The 16,421-nt window shown below is 39.7% G+C and overlaps 1 protein-coding gene across 1 annotated transcript; it reads left to right on the forward strand.

Annotated features, from left to right (window-relative positions):
- The first annotated feature begins 12,250 nt into the window (after nucleotides 1–12,250).
- LOC147605740 (actin-depolymerizing factor 7-like) lies at nucleotides 12,251–15,432 on the forward strand. Its single transcript, XM_086793110.1, has 3 exons — nucleotides 12,251–12,408; nucleotides 12,787–13,052; nucleotides 14,972–15,432. Exons 1-3 carry the CDS (start codon nucleotides 12,283–12,285, stop codon nucleotides 15,117–15,119), a joined length of 540 nt encoding a protein of 179 aa, XP_086649236.1. The 5' UTR covers nucleotides 12,251–12,282; the 3' UTR covers nucleotides 15,120–15,432.
- The last annotated feature ends 989 nt before the right edge of the window (nucleotides 15,433–16,421 follow it).

The raw sequence follows: 16,421 nt of genomic DNA on the forward strand, positions 1-16,421 counted from the left end.
GAGAAAGCATTAGGACTCATTGCACTTAGCTTAAATGATGAAATCATTCATCACATTGCGGGGATATAACAAGCTAAAGATGCATGGGATGAACTTAACAAATTATTTGGCACTCAAGCAAAGAATTCAAAGATAAATCTGCTAATGCAACTCTACAAACTTGACATGAAGGAAAGTGAACCTCTAACCACACACTTGAACAAATACAAAAGCATCAAACAACAACTCGCAGGAAAGAAAGTAGAAGATGATGAGGCACTAGCAGTGCTTCTAAAGAGTGTGGACAAGGGAGAGTATGAGAACATTGTGACAACCTTAAATAATGTACCAAATTTGAAGTTGCATGAGATAGAAGGAGCTCTACTAGAGCAACAAAACAAGGTCAAAGAGATAGAAGGAGCTCTACTAGAGCAAGAAAACAAGGTGGACCGAGGATGAGGAAGAGACAGGAGGAGGAAGGACCTTCACTTGTCACAACTGTGGGAAGCTAGGACACATGGCTAGAGACTGCTACATGGAGACTCCTAAAGTAGAGGAGTCATAATATCTTCTCTAAGAGAAAGAGAGAAAGAGAGAAACCCCACAACCCAATGTAACCTGCCCCAATAGAGTAAAACCACCACTGAGCCACCGATGATGTAGGCCATGTGGTAGTTATATGTGTGAGCACTTTAGTCAAAGTTACGAGTAATGTAGTAGCCTTGGACAAATAGAGAGAGAGTGTCAAGGACTATGAGTTAGGGACTTAAGGCATTGGTCACACGGGCTACCAAGTAAGAGGGAAACTTGGTATAGCATCCAGGTGTGCTAGAATTATTCACTTTACGGGAAGGTGTTGAAATATGCAATTGAATGGGTGTGTGCAGGAATAAGCCCTTAGCTAGAGATTGTAAAAGGGAGCCCGGAAGAATCTACTAGATGAGAGAATCAAGGGTAGCATGAGTGAATATAGGGGTGTGGAAAGATTCTAGGAAGAAAAGGTGCCCCTATAGATGTAGGGGAGGTGGCACAAATCAAGGAGAAATTAGTGGGGAGTGGGTACTTGGCACCTTGTGGATGTAAAAGCTATAAATTGAGGCATTGGCCTAATGAGCATTTGCTAGTTTTTGAGCATCCATGCCTATATTATGCTATTAGATTAATTGTACACTAATCTTGCTTTAATCACTCTCTAATTTCTTGCTAATCATGTTGAATCTTGCATTTGATGCACCATAACGCTTCACATTACTGCAAATTCAACTTGGTATCAGAGCCTAGCTTAGGATTCAGCTAATTTTTAAGCCTAATCACCCTACTAGTCATGGATTAGGAGTTCATCTTTGTTTTAGTTTTTTCTCAACTAATCTTCTGCACCCCCAGATGGTGGAGGGGCTTGATCTCCCTCAAATCTTTAATTTAGCTAAAAACTTCTTAGCCACATCTAGGTAATATCCCCACGCATCGGCCTGCAAAGCACTTCCTCAAATCGCCAACGCATGCTACCAATTTACACTGATTTAGAGGCATTTTTTTCTGGAGCAAAATCGTACATCTACACTTCCACAAATGGAATTAATCTAATTCCTCTTAGCTCCAAGGGTTTTCAAGGGTGCTCTACATGCCTATGATCTCAGATTCTCGCAATTCATCAAGGCGAAGTGGCATCAAGCTTTGGATCAAATCTTCAAGTGACTTTGGTAAAATAGAGATTAAGCTTTCAATATTTGGTCAAATCTTATATTTTTGGGCTTGATCTTCTACTAGACTAACTGATATTGATGCCCTTAAAAGGAATTGAGCTCATTTGAACTCTAAGGCACTAGATCTGGCCTCCCTGTACACTCGATTTTTGCACACAAAACAAGGGATTGATCACTACATTTTGGTGCAATTGATGGTTCAAACTTACCATTGGGTATCTGATATAGATCTCTATCACTTTATATTGCAATTTGCAGTTGGTTTGATGTCCCAACCATCCAATACAAAATCAACTATCCTTGGCTTTATACAATTTTTGGTGTATTCATGCTTGTAAATTTGTTGTAATCATCATTAAACACCAAATTGGAGTTGTAAAAGAGTAGACACTGCCCTTGAATCTTGAATTGGATCAAGAGGTAAGACCCCCTTCACATCATCATGAGCATTGCACAAGAAGTAGCTAGATTCAATGGGAAGCAATTTCATACATGGCAAACAAAAACCATGTATTTGCTCATGAGGAAGAATCTATGGGGGCTAGTTGAGGGAAGAGGTGAATGTCCACAAGAGAATGGGAAGGATGAGTAGAAGAGCAGAAATGAGAAAGCATTAGGACTCATTGCACTTAGCTTAAATGTTGAAATCATTCACCACATTGCGGGGATATAACAAGCTAAAGATATATGGGATGAACTTAACAAATTATTTGGCACTCAAGCAAAGAATTCAAAGATAAATCTGTTAATGCAACTCTACAAACTTGACATGAAGGAAAGTGAACCTCTAACCACACACTTGAACAAATACAAAAGCATCAAACAACAACTTGCAGCCATTGGAAAGAAAGTAGAAGATGATGAGGCACTAGCAGTGCTTCTAAAGAGTGTGGACAAGGGAGAGTATGAGAACATTGTGGCAACCTTAAAGAATGTACCAAATTTGAAGTTACATAAGATAGAAAGAGCTCTACTAGAGCAAGAGAACAAGGTCAAAGAGAAGAAAGGATTGGACCCAACAACTGGAGAGGAGAAAGCACTCTACACCCAAGGAGACCTCGCACGAGGACCGAGGAGACGAGGAAGAGGCAGGGGAGGAGGAAGGATCTTCACTTGTCACAATTGTGGGAAGCTAGGACACATGGCTAGAGACTACTACAGCAAACCAAATGAAGAAGGATCGGCATCGGCAAACCTCATGGAGACTTTGAAAGTAGAGGAGTCTGAGTATCGTCTCTGAGAGAGAAACCCCACAACCCAATGTAACCTGCCCCAATAGAGTAAAACCACCGATGATGTAGGCCATGTGGTAGATGTATGTGTGAGTAGTTTAGTCAAAAGTTACGGGCACGTGTAGTAGCCTTGGACAAATAGAGAGAGAGTGTTAAGGACTATGAGCTAGGGACTCGACGCACTGGGCATGGGCTACCAAATAAGAGAGAAACTTGGTATACCATCCATGTGTGCCAGAATTATTCACTTGAGGGAAGGTGTTGAAATATGCAAGTGAATGGGTGTGTGCGGGAACAAGCCCTTAGCTAGAGATTGTAAAAGGGAGTCCGTAATTGAGTGGGTAGCAGTGAAAAGGTGAGAAGAATCTACTAGATGAGAGAATCAAGGGTAGCATGAGTGAATGTAGGGGTGTGGAAAGATTCTAGGAAAAGGTGTAGGGGAGGTGGCACAAATCAAGGAGAAGTGGAGAGTGGGTGCTTGGCACCTTGTGGATGTAAAAGCTATAAATTGAGGCATTGGCCTAATGAGAATTTGCTGGTTTTTGAGTATCCATGCCTACATTATGCTATTAGATTAATTGTGCACTAATCTTGCTTTAATCACTCTCTAATTGCTTGCTAATCATGTTGATTGTTGAATTTGATCCACTAACATTACTGCAAATTTAACTCCCTTCATCTTTTGAAAGAGAATGCCCATGGCAACCTTGCCATGCCCGTTCCTTTCTTGACCCCAGCTTGGTATGCTCGTTCCTTCTCCATTCCAGAGCGAATGCCCGTACCTTCCCCATTTCAAAGCGCATACCCGTTCCTTCCTAAAGCTCTGCCCATGTCCTTCAGAAAGTGAACGTTCATGCCATCTGCCCCTGAGAAGCATACACCCATTCCCTTCTTTTGAAAGTGTACACCCGTTCCCTTCTTTTGAAAGTGTACACCCGTACCACCTCAAGCATACGGCCGTACCATTTTACCAAAAAAACACTCTTTTCACATGGGGGTTTTGCACATTAGTTCCACATTTCCATGTGCGAAAGCTAATGGACCTAGATTGAACTATTGAAATTTTACCTTTTTCCAAGCTCTTTCACTTCTTTTTCCACTAGCTCTTTACCACTTTCAATCAATTGCAATCACTCTTGGCTCTTATACCATTGTTGTGGGAGATTGACGTGAACCCAAAATAGTGATTATTGTAATAAATATTAAGAACAAATAGAATAAAGAAATACTCAAGACACAATAATGGGTCCAATTTTTCCCCACACGAGTGAGCCCAACTTCCTCTTAGTGTACTTAAATATATTTCATGGGATATCTTTTGGGGCTCAAAATAGTGTGCTTTACAAATATATCGACTTCTTCAAGAAAAGCTTTCTTCAAAAGTAGCTTCCTTCTAAAATATCTTTCTTAAGTGTGCAAGCTAGACTTCTTTTAAAAATAGGTGTGAGCCTTGAACCTTATAAAAGTGCATACATCTTGAAAAATCAAATATGCACAAGTGAGCTTTCACATGTCCCAAATAATATATACACATTGCTAATAAATAGGAATGGTGCCCAAAATAAATTAATGATGTGTGTTGTCAAAAAAATGAATATTATTTGTCGACGTTCAAAATCGGGAAGCTCAAGATATTCTTGACCCACACCAAGTCGCTTCATTATCTAATCCAATGATCTGCACTTGTATCAACTAAGACAATCAATTAATAAATTAATTGATTAAGAATAAAAAACCATACAAAACTCTATATCAACAAGATGATGCAACCAATACTCCCACACATGTATGGATTCACCTGCGTAAGTGTAAAGTAAGCTATGGTTGCTCAGATTTAGAGAGGCATCCCAATGTAAACCCGTCTACGAGAATTCATAAAAGTGAGAAACGTGGGAATATATATTCCATGGATTAACTCCAATCCATAAATAACAAAAAACATGAGAATATATATTCCATGAATTTACTCCTCATAACATGCCTCGAGGCGATAAGAAATTGTCCTTGGTTGTCACAAAATCACCAATAATTATCATGGACTAATATCCCTCTGTAAGATGCAATCAAGGATGGATAGGTGGTGAGATCATGATCATGTAATCATTGTGAGAATCTTTTATGGGATGTCCTTTATACTTGACTAAATATCCATGATAAACATTGCCTTTTCTTGTGGTTGTTTGCTCATGGTCCAAAATAATTTATGATTCTATGATTTCAAAATCTTCATGTAATATTAGAGGGTCATGATATACTGGATAAGTAGGAAGGGGGCCTTAAAATGGTTTTACTAAACTAATGCGAAACGAGTTATGGAATGAATATGCCAATGTGATGGAATATCCAGGCAATAAGCATTGTCATTAATTTTTGTTAGAACCTTGAACGGGCCAAAAAACCTAGGGGCTAATTTAATTGCGGGTTGTCTGTCTACACTTTTGAGTCTGCTTTTTTCAACACGAAGCCAAACATGATCACCTTGTTTGAAAGAAAGTGTCTTGCGTTTCTTATTTTCTTGAGTAGTATATTTCATTTGGGATTTAGCTATAGCTTCATGTACTTGTTGTAGTATGCGAGTATGATTTCTAGTGAAATCATTAGCGATAGGGACACTATTAAGAAGTAGGTGTAGGTAATTTCTTACCATATAAAACTTCAAAAGAATCTTTTCCTGTAGTTGAGTGTGGTGTATTGTTTTAAGAAAATTGTAGTAAATGAAGATGTTAGTCCCAATTAGCTGGTGTGGAGATTCCCTCCCACTTTATTTTCTAGTCCCCCCTTTCCTCCTCTCCTTTTTTCCCCACCATGAACAAAGATCCCCTCCTCCTACCTTCTAACCCCATCATGGAAAAGTCCCCCCATTTTTTTTTATGTTTTTCTATCTAGAAACAACTCCACCCCTCTTTTCTTTTTATGTTTTTCCATCTAGAAAACACCCCCTCCTTTACCTCGTTCAACAACTAGCCAAACCCTCCCCCCCTTTTTTACCATTGAAATATAACAATCGCATAAAAAAGTATCCATGCTTTTGTCTCTTTTATTACCAAACAAAAATGAAAAAGAAAAGAAAAGAGGGAAGCCCCATATTGGATGAGGAAGTAGATTCTTTGCACACACACACCTGTGCAAACACACATAATCACACACGGGCTGCTTAGAGAGAAAGAGAGACGAGATGTGATAGCTGGAGGTACTTGATGATAACGATAAGAAATGATCTCTAGCTTACCAAACCCACCATCATGCATTGGCACCACATAGGAGTGCCGGTAAAAGAAGATATTTTCCTTAAGAAGGTCTACACTGGTTTTACAAGAAAACAGTGCCTCACCAATGTCTGCATCATGGAGTGCTTGAAATGTTTCCGGTAAGGCTTCGTAATGGTTGCTCCTCTACCAAGTTGGAAGGGAAAATATCTACAACCCAAAAATAAGATCATTAAACATGAAAGATGTAGCTATCGTAATATCACAAGCCTCCTCCTTTTCCTATGATACTTATAGTTGCATGGGAATCGAGTTTGTTTACGAAGATGTATGTCTCATGCCATGTACACATGTTGTACAATGGCCACCACGTCTCCATTGCTCGATTTTTTGAATCCCTCTAAATGACCCTTCCAATGAAGCTCCATCACATCTCCTCGTCGACCAATAGCAGTAGGCTACAGGAAAACCCAAGCACCCTTGCGAAATGCCTCTCTCACCCAAGCACCATCATCGCCCCTCTTATTGTACAGTGAGATCTCCTCAATCTCATCTTTTAGTCTTCTTCGTGGTGCAGCCATATCAATTGTGAAGCTATAGTAGTAAGATTAGGGTTGGGCAAATGAGATAGAGAAAGAAAACGCGAAGATGCTATGCAGATTAGGGTTTTGGGCTTGATGGATATTAAAGAGATGGAAGAGGAAGGGAGGAAGAGTTTAATTTGGATGTTCAAGAGGGAAAGCGGACTTGAAAATGAAATTTTTGACTACAATGAAATTTGAGATGGATTTTTCGGGGGGAAAAATGAGTTTTGGGGAAATCTCAAAAATTTTAAAATTTTAAGGATTTTTTGAGCCACGCAAATGGTGGGACCATACCTACCCTAAACCCCTACTTTTTTAAAGGGACAAGTGTAATTATTAGTACTGAAAGCCTAGTCCCCCTCCCTACAGCCTAGTCTCCCTCTCTATATTCAAAGGAGACCAAATGTGCACAATCTGGTCCGTTGCTAATTACTTTCATTAGCAAAAGGCCCAAAATATGTTCAAATGCCCCCTAATGCTACAAACACTTGTAACACTTGGATTCTTTGCATAGACTGTCTTGTAAACAAAATTTCTACTATAACTTTACACCGAGCTAGAAATTAGGCGTTCACAGTCAAAATTGACACTTCAAAAAGTGCATGCAAAAATGTTATAGAGCCAAAAATAGGACCCGAAAACATGCATGAATCATATCGAAAACATGCATGAATCATATCGAAACTTGTAGTTTTTTGTAACATGGTTCACTACAAAAAACTTAGTTAACATAGTTAACTACATAATATGGTCTTCTTCCTTCACCTAGGAGGATGCCTCAATCCGGGATAGACTTTCCTGTTTGCCTGTAGTAGCTATCATAGCTATTGAAGGTGTTGCTCCAAAATCAAAGAGAGAAAGAGATGGAAATAACCACTTCCTTGCTTGCCTTGTTCTTGCCTCCTTAGCTCTCTCACACAAACTGGAGTTCTAATATCATAAAGAGAATGTGGAGGAGAGGGAGAGATTTAGTTCCTTACAAGCAAACACACATACACAAAAGAGAGAGAGAGCAAGACACAAGAGAGAGATGGATGGTTGAATTTTATTCTATCTTCTTCTCTTCTCTACAACCGTAAACCAAAGACATAAGAGAGATGGATGGTTGAATTTTATTCTATCTTCTTCTCTTCTCTACAACCGTAAAACTAAAGACATAAGAGTGCATACTATAAGGAAAAGTACTCTCCTATCATAATATACAATGATCAGTACATAGTGTGAACCCGCTTATATGAACTAGTGCTATAACTACGCTATGCTCTAGCAATCTAAATATGGATCACATAGCCTACATCTACCCTGAGAATAGCAACTTTTGCACCCAGGGGGATGATGACATATTGTAATACCACACTTGACCACCTTAAGTAGCATGTTGCACTAAGGGGGAGTGATGGATTTTTTGAACTCACATCCAACCACCTTGCAGTAGCCTATACATCATGGCACCAAGGGGGGGTTGAGATTTATGGTCCGATTAAGAGCAAGGTATGAGTAGAGGACTCGGATCAGGAGCATGAAACCACATCACACTTGGACATTATCCCACATGAGCACATTTGTTAGAGGTGTACCCTCCTCATATTTTCAAGTAATGGATACAAGCTGCTCTCAAGTCTTTCTATGAGTACAAGTTTCCATCTTATAACCTAACTGAACTTGAGTCAAGCTTGATTAGTTCATTTAGTTCATCATTATGTTTGTAATTAGGCTTCATCCTCCATAGGATTAGATTAACTTAATCACTATGATTAGGGTTAGTTTATTAGGGCTTCATAAATTTCATCACGCAGCACTAGTTGAGCTCGATATCTTAACAATTTATACATGACTTGGAAACACAAGGGTAGGGATTAGGGTTGTAATTACAAAGTGAGGGTCATGCCCTTTGCACCTAGAAGAGTTGGATTGCTTTCTTCATGGGAAGCCTCCTTCATTGACGATTGTTTTGGCCTCCTCGGCCCTCTTCTTATGCCAGCAACATTCTTATTAGCCATGTCTCCTACCTTCCCACGCAGTAGTAGCATGTAACTTTCCTCCTGGCTCCTTCTTTGTACTTTTTGGCCCTCCTTTTTTAGAAGAGGGCTATCTCTTCTCCAATTGTTATTGATGTAGCCTTTTCTCTTCATAAGAGTCGCTTCTATTACTATAAATGTTGGGTCGATTTGGAAGGTTCTTGAGAGTAGGCACCAATGTCACAGAATCTTCCAATGTCATGCTTTTGAGGAGGATTTGCTATTGGAGGATTTGGTATTGCATCCTCCTCCTCTTCCATCGATGCAACAAATGCTTGCAAGTTGATTCATTATGCCTTTTGTCTTGTTAAAATGTATGAGAAATGAGTCCCCTTCTTTCATTTTGATGCTAAAAATTTGATTCTTTAAGCTTACCTTAGAGTTTTTCCCTTTTGTCCCAAAAATCTTTTCCAATTTATCCCAAGATTCTTTTGATGTTTTTAAGTCTGATGTATGATTGAATCTCCTAAACTCAATGTAACTAATCCTTTTCATTTCTTCCCACCCATACATTCTTCATCCATGGATAGTCCTCTCTCCCACTTACTATGTTGCCTTGGAGTTTTTCCCTCATTAGCATATACTTGACTAAGTTCACTTACCGAGCATGAAAGCCATTATTACCATTGAATTTTTCATGATTCTATGTAATGAATAAGGGAGTCTTTGCAATTGGAGTATCTAATCCTAGTGTCTAACCCTTTTACAATAAGAGATTAATGCAATGGCAAATGTTACTTGACCCAAACACTCAAAAAACCCAAATTTCTAAAATTTTAGAAATGTACCCCAGATTGGATAGGTCGTTTGAGCTATCAAATGAGGGGAAATGTGAAATAAATACATACAACTATGGAAACACCCTTATAAGTCCTAACTATCAATTGCTCAATAACCCTCTCTAATTAGCACCAATGATGAGAATAGCATAAAATTACAAATTATGCTCACATTGTAGTACCAAATGTTTGAGAGGTACTTGGACGAGTTTCGGTACAAATGAGAGGTATTTGGAGGAGTTTAGGTACAAATGAGACTTCACAAACTTCACTCCAAGCGAGAACAAGCCTTGAATACCTTCAGTTTGTACCCAATTACTTAATATGGCCGGAATTGAGCTCAAAAGAGGACAAAAATTAGTGCTAAAAACTGTTTCCCCAAACCTTTTTGCTTTGCTTTGATTTGCGTCTGGAACTCAATGATGATGCTCCACATTCTGTTGAGAGGTATTTGGAGGAGTTTTGGTACAAATGAGATTTCAAAAATTCCATTCCAAGCAAGAAAAAGCCTTGTATACCTCTTGATACTGCCAGATTTGAGCTCTCTAAAAGAGGGCAAAAATTAGTGCTAAAAAACTGCTTCCATGAGCTTTTTTGTTCTACTTTGATTTGCCTTTGGGAACTCAATGATTATGCTCCAGAATATGTTGAGAGGTTGAGGGCAACTCGAATCATTGCATATAGATGCTTCAGTGATGTGATGAGATTTTGAGATGGATTTGAAGGTGGGTAGAGAATGGTGAAAAATGGATCAATAGAGTGATTTTAGGGCTTAATTGTAAAATAAGTAATAGAGATGATTAGATGCTCTAGATTGATAGGGCAATGGTGGATGCTTTGATACAATGTGGAAATCTAACATGGGAGCAAACTATGCAGTGTAAAAATGGATTAAACTCATAGTTTTAGCATATAGATCACTAATGCAAAATAACAATGATATGAGATGAACACACAAATTGTTTTAGATAGATGCCACTTAAATGGGCTGAGAATACATCATAATTAGCCATTAATTTGGCTCCATAAGCATGCTTAATCAAGCTCCCACTAATGAAGGGCCACCCCCCACTTTTAGGTGCATTAAATGTTGATTGTTGAGACTATAACTCATCCACTAGCCCACTTGAAGGAGGCACCCACTTTTGAGCTAGTTTGGGGCCGATTCTTGTTCACAACATTGGACTCCTTTTTATGCATATAATCTACATCAAATCCACCTCCATTATGTCCTAAGGTTGAATGCTCCCCTTAGTGCCAAATTATTTACCCTTTATCACTTGTTATTTGCTATTTTTTTGCACCGATAACTCCCACTCCTCCCATTTGTATATCCATAATTCTAATGATGGAATCATGTTGAAGTTGTTAAAACCTATATTCCTTTGCAAAAGTCATCAACTTGGCAATCAATTAATCTAATGAAGGTTTTGGATTCTTTGACTAATGACCTTAAGATTGAACAAAAGTCCAATATGGAGCTTCATGCTTCTCGAAAATTTTCCATCTTCCTTCCCAAGGTCAGGATAGTGTTGTTTGAAAACTATTCAAGCAGATTAGTGTTGTTCATTAGGTAGCATGAAGCCTCCAATAAGGCCTACATCTTCTTTGCATTGTAGATTGCATCCAATAGCATTCATGGACAAATAAAAAAGCCAATGCTTGATGTTGTTGAATCCACTCATGAATCCCTCCCACATAGTGATGATCATTCAAGAGACACATGATCTCTTTTTGGTATGTTATTGACCTTGCTAAGCGACTTTTTTGAGAAAATAAAATCTTTTTCTCAACCAATCAAAGTAAGGACAACTTTGAGAATGTCTACATTGTATATCTAGAACATATGAAAATTTATTGCTTCAAATAAAAGGTATGAAAATCCTTAATGTGGTTATCAATAAAAGGTATGAAAATCCTGGTACAATAAGAACAACTTTGAGAATGTATATGTTTTATAACTAGAACATATGAAAATTCATTGCTTCAAATAAAAGCTATGAAAATCCTTATGCAGGTATCCATACTTTCTATTGGTAAAAATACACTAAAAACTTGCTTATTTTAGCACTTTAGAGCCTGCCAAAAGTTTATGCATGCATTTGTCGACGTAGTGATGTTTCATTTTCACGCCTTCATCAAAGAGGAAGACTAAATTGCCCTTAAATCAACTTTTTTAAACCCTATCTTTGGTGGGTGTTCATTGCAAGAGATGGGTAGCAAAGAGGTGAAAAACTAAATTGCCCTTAAATCAACTGTGATGGGTGTAAATTGCAAGATGGCACTACAAGGGGCCTTAGTTGTAGAACCAAGACAGGTGTCTAAAAACCCACAAACTATATACAATGGAAGAGCTAGGTAGCAAAGAGATCTGTGTAAAAACTAAATTGCCCATTGATGGGTAGCAAAGAGATGGCAAGATGGGTAGCAAAACACCACAAGGGGCCTTATCTGTAGAACCAATACAAGTGTGTAAAAACCCGCAAACTATATACAATGGACTTGCAAAATTCCCTTTTACCTGTAGAATTTATTATTATTATTATTTTGACAGACTTGCATGATTCTCTTTTACCTGATTTTTTTCAAAGGACATACGATTTTCAAATACATTTTAGTTTTCATCTAACTAAAAAATTATGTATTTTTCTAAAAGTCCTCAAAATTTTTTCTAAAAGTCCTCAAAAATTTCGAAGTTATAAATTCAAAAATTTATGTTTTGTGCGGACACAAATAGCATTTTGGGATGACGTGGAGCCACGCCACGTCGGAGGGTCCTTAATGATGACTAGGGCGCCTTTAACAACGGAGCATTTCTCATCTTTTGGTCTGCTCGTCATCGCCATACCCACGTTTGCACAGAGCTGCCCTGAAACCCTATATTCATCTCGCCTTCCTGTCGCCATGGTAGGTCACTCTCCTTCTTTGCCGTAGCCTCAGCCATAACCAGCTTCTCTGAAAACCCTAATAGAACATTTCCCTTCGTTATGCTGTGAATTAATCTCAATCTATCGGTGATATGATGAATTCGTCCTGATCAAAGCTTGTCAGATCTGCCGATCTCTCCCATTGATCTATTTCTGCCTCGTTCTTGTGTTTTCTCTCAATCTTTTGCCTAAAGTTTGCTGTTTCGACAGTCAATATGCGCTCTGGACTGTTAATCGGCTGTCTTAACTGCTAATCTTCTGACTGGATAGATAACCTGTTCCTTAATCTGCTTGTCTATTCACATCTACGTGTCTGTCATGCTAATCACGATCTTATTCTGGTGCATTTTTCTGAAAGGCCAATGCCGCCTCTGGGATGGCTGTTGACGATGACTGCAAGCTGAAGTTTCTGGAGCTGAAGAGCAAGAGGACGTACCGCTACATCATCTACAAGATCGATGACAAGTTGCAGAAAATCGTGGTGGAGAAGCTGGGTGGACCTGACGAGAGCTATGAGGCCTTCACTGGTTCTCTCCCGGAGAAGGATTGCAGATATGCTATCTACGATTATGACTTTGTGACTGAAGACAACTGCCAGAAGAGCAAGATCTTCTTTGTAGCCTGGTTAGTTCCTCTTTTCCTTAGCCAGATTTGTCGTATGGCTTGCCATACCGGCAATAGCTGAATAAGTCCTTTGCTTTACATCATCATCATCCACTTGCTGAACCATCTACTGGTTATGCTTGGCTGTGCGATGCCTTTCATGGACGATTTTTTAAAATCTCGGTGAGGTTTGGTGATGCTCACACCCAGATGTCTTAAAGGTTGTGCCATGCTGTTGTGACCTGCGGAGATGGTATTGCCATGCCCATGTGGTTTGTGTGATGTGCTACTATGCATGCTTGGTTTTCTCGTGATGGGTGCTAGGTATGTCAGGGCCAGCGAGATGCATTCAAGGTTGCACCATGCTGAAATGTTTCTGCCATGTTGTACCATGGCTAAACGGCTGTTCTGTGAAGGTTGAAAATGTTGGGGTGGAAAAGTTTTACTGGATGATGGAAGTTGTGCCATGTGCCGTGATATATGACTGTGCTGTGAGGGTCGAGGGTCTTGGAGATTGGGGTGACAGGTATGTTGGGGCTGATGATATATTGGGCCACATTCAGGTGCCTTAAAGGTTGCACCATTATGTGGTGGTGCTTTAAGGGTCTTTAAGTTCGTGTGTTAGTGCAACATGGTCTTGGAGGTCTATGAATAGTAGAGATAGTGCCTTCAAGGTTGCCTGATGTTGTGCTGTTGAGGTTGGTCATGCTACAAGATTGTGCCATGTCGTACCCCTGTGTAAATGGCTGTATTGTTGATAAGAGGTAATTGTTCGTTGTATGCTGGGTAGTGCTCAGTCCGGTTGTCACAGGCATTTTACTCACCAGTTATATTTTCTGTTTGATGTTTTGTTCTTAATCAGTGTAAGAGGTTGTATTTGATACTTAGAGGTGGATGAGTGCATTGTCTTAGAGAGGGTATGGAAGAGAGTTGTCTATCATTTCTTTCAACACCATCGTAACAGGAAATGACTGTTTATTAGCCAAAAGTGTGGGAATGTCGTTTCTCCCAGGTTGGTTTGGTTTTCTGTTTCCGAATCTGCTTGAAGATTTCCCTTGCAATTTTGCCCTTCTAGGTTTTGATCTTTCTCAAATTTTTTCACCAGCTCCTCCAAATTATGATCCACCCACAGCTCTCTGTCTCCCTATTTCTGTCTAACTTAATAATTTTACCTTTCATGTATGCTATATTATGTTAAAGACTTGTCATTTTCTAGTTCCAGGCCGTTTTGAATGCTTAGGCATCTGCAGTTTCTGTTTCCGTTCTGTCTTGTGCAACTGGGTTCAACACCTATCACCTGCACTCCAAAGGGCACGTGTTGTGCTGCATATGAGCAGCTGCTTGCAGTGGCATGTTTTTATTCCTTAAAAGGTCACCAGGAATGATATTGACAGGTAATGGTAAGAAATGGGTAGTCACCTGAAGGCTTTCCTTAAAAGGTCACCAGGAATGATATTGACAGGTAGTCACCTGAAGGCTGACACTTGCCCTCAGTGTCCTCCGTTTTGTTTGCAATGTTCCTTCAACCAGGAGGAATGAGCAGCACATTGTGTCTCCTGGCAAGGCTGCAGGCATCTAGCTGCTTAAGACATTAGCCTTGCTCACACATGTTTATTGATGCTGCTGGGATTTGCAACTGGTGCCATGTGTCTTGAGTAAAAGGAGCTCACCAACTGTTTGGTTGGTTCCCAGCCTCTGTTTAGTAGCGAATGTTTGTATGCATAGCCAAGCCTACTAGCATTGACCTTTGATGGTGCAGCGAATGGTAAGTTGGGGATACATTATAATATCCAGATATGTTCTTTATTCCGAGTCTCATGGCATTAGTGGTGAAGGGCAGTGTCCCATTAATATAGGATCTCTGATGCTGTCTATTTACACACATTTTCAGAACAAGTCTCTTTGCTGATGTACTTGGACCCCTTTTTTTTTTTGTACAGGTCTCCTGATGTCTCTCGTGTGAGGACTAAGATGCTCTATGCCAGCTCCAAGGATCGTTTCAAGCGGGAGCTGGATGTGACATATGAAGTACAGGCAACGGATCCCACTGAAATCGAAATTGGGAATATCCAGGATCGGGTTTTTTGAGATTTTGTGCAAGATGCACATGGGCCTACTACCCTTGTGCAGTGTTCTGATGTATTTCTGTATAGTTTTAATTTGTTTGCAGACACAGCTTTGTCTACCAGACTGCTTAATGGTTGTAGTAGGCTATCACCTTGAACATTTGGCCAGGGTGAAGGGATGGCCTAACAGTGGTGCAGAATCGGGACTTTGATATGGTGTTAATCTCTATTGCTTTTGAAATTAACTGCTTTTGCAATCATATATCGGGCTCCTCTTGACATTGGAGCCTAATTTTGTCAGCAGATGTATATAAGGATTTTAGAGGTTTCTGTTAGTTGTGATGTTTTGGTATATTGATGTTTTCTTGGTTCACTAAGGTTGATGCCTAACCAGCTACTCTCTCTGTGCGCTCACGTGCATGTGTGTGTGTGTGCGCACTCTAGTGCTAGCCTTCATCATGGGTGAGTCTTTGCTTCACCACCGGAGAAGTGATAGAAACTGGGTTCGATGGTATATCTATGAAGATTTGTCTACTAGAATGACATCGTTATGCATGAACCTACAGCTACTCTTTGTGGCTGATGATGTGGATATGATGTCATAGCACGTAGTCTATGCTACTCTCTGGTGCTGATGATGTGAGCGTGATGTCATTGCATGGAGTCTATGCTCTTCATGGAGTTAAAAAGATTTGAAACTTTTTGAGTACTCTTATGGAGTAAAGATTGCACTTAGGTTTTTGTAAAGTTCAGGAAAAAAAAAAAAACTCGCCCCCTGTCAGAAGGGGCCCATCGTGGCTGCTTGTCAGGGACGAACGGGCAATCTTGTGTGTCCAACTCCCTTCCTGTCCCATGGGCGGGGAATTATATGTATCCAGCGTCATGTTTGTCCTGTTCTTGTTGGTTGATCGTTCATTGGTTTTTTGAGTATGTGTATTATTTCTGCTGGGGATTTGCTTCACTGCTGGAGACATGATAGAAACTGAGTCTGATTGTTCATCTATGAAGATTTGTCTACTAAGGTGACATTGTTAGAAGTTATCTCTTGTCTATACATATACACCAGGGCCTTTGTTGTGGGTGTGCTCGCCCTTATTAGGTGTTTTCTCATTTTTCCCACTCTTCGTATTTTTTCCCCATTTTTCCTATTTTTTTGTGGCATGGGAGGCAGTCTTGTAGTGGCAGGAGGACCTTGAACCTGGCCGACCCTTCATGAGGGAAACAAAAATGATCCATAACTGGGATATCAACCACATTTACATTTGAAGAAAAGATCAAACAGTCAAGATCAACCTACGCACTTGGAAGGTTCATCCCATGAGCG

This window comes from Cibotium barometz, chromosome 59, assembly GCF_041138505.1.
Source record: "Cibotium barometz isolate CiBa-2024 chromosome 59, ASM4113850v1, whole genome shotgun sequence".
Taxonomy (NCBI): Eukaryota; Viridiplantae; Streptophyta; class Polypodiopsida; order Cyatheales; family Cibotiaceae; genus Cibotium; species Cibotium barometz.

Coding starts and splice junctions, on each gene's coding strand:
- LOC147605740 (XM_086793110.1), top strand. CDS start 12,283: ATGATGACTAGGGCGCCTTTAACAACGGAGCATTTCTCATCTTTTGGT. Junction 12,409..12,786: donor CTCGCCTTCCTGTCGCCATG/GTAGGTCACTCT, acceptor TTTTTCTGAAAG/GCCAATGCCGCCTCTGGGAT. Junction 13,053..14,971: donor AAGATCTTCTTTGTAGCCTG/GTTAGTTCCTCT, acceptor TTTTTTGTACAG/GTCTCCTGATGTCTCTCGTG.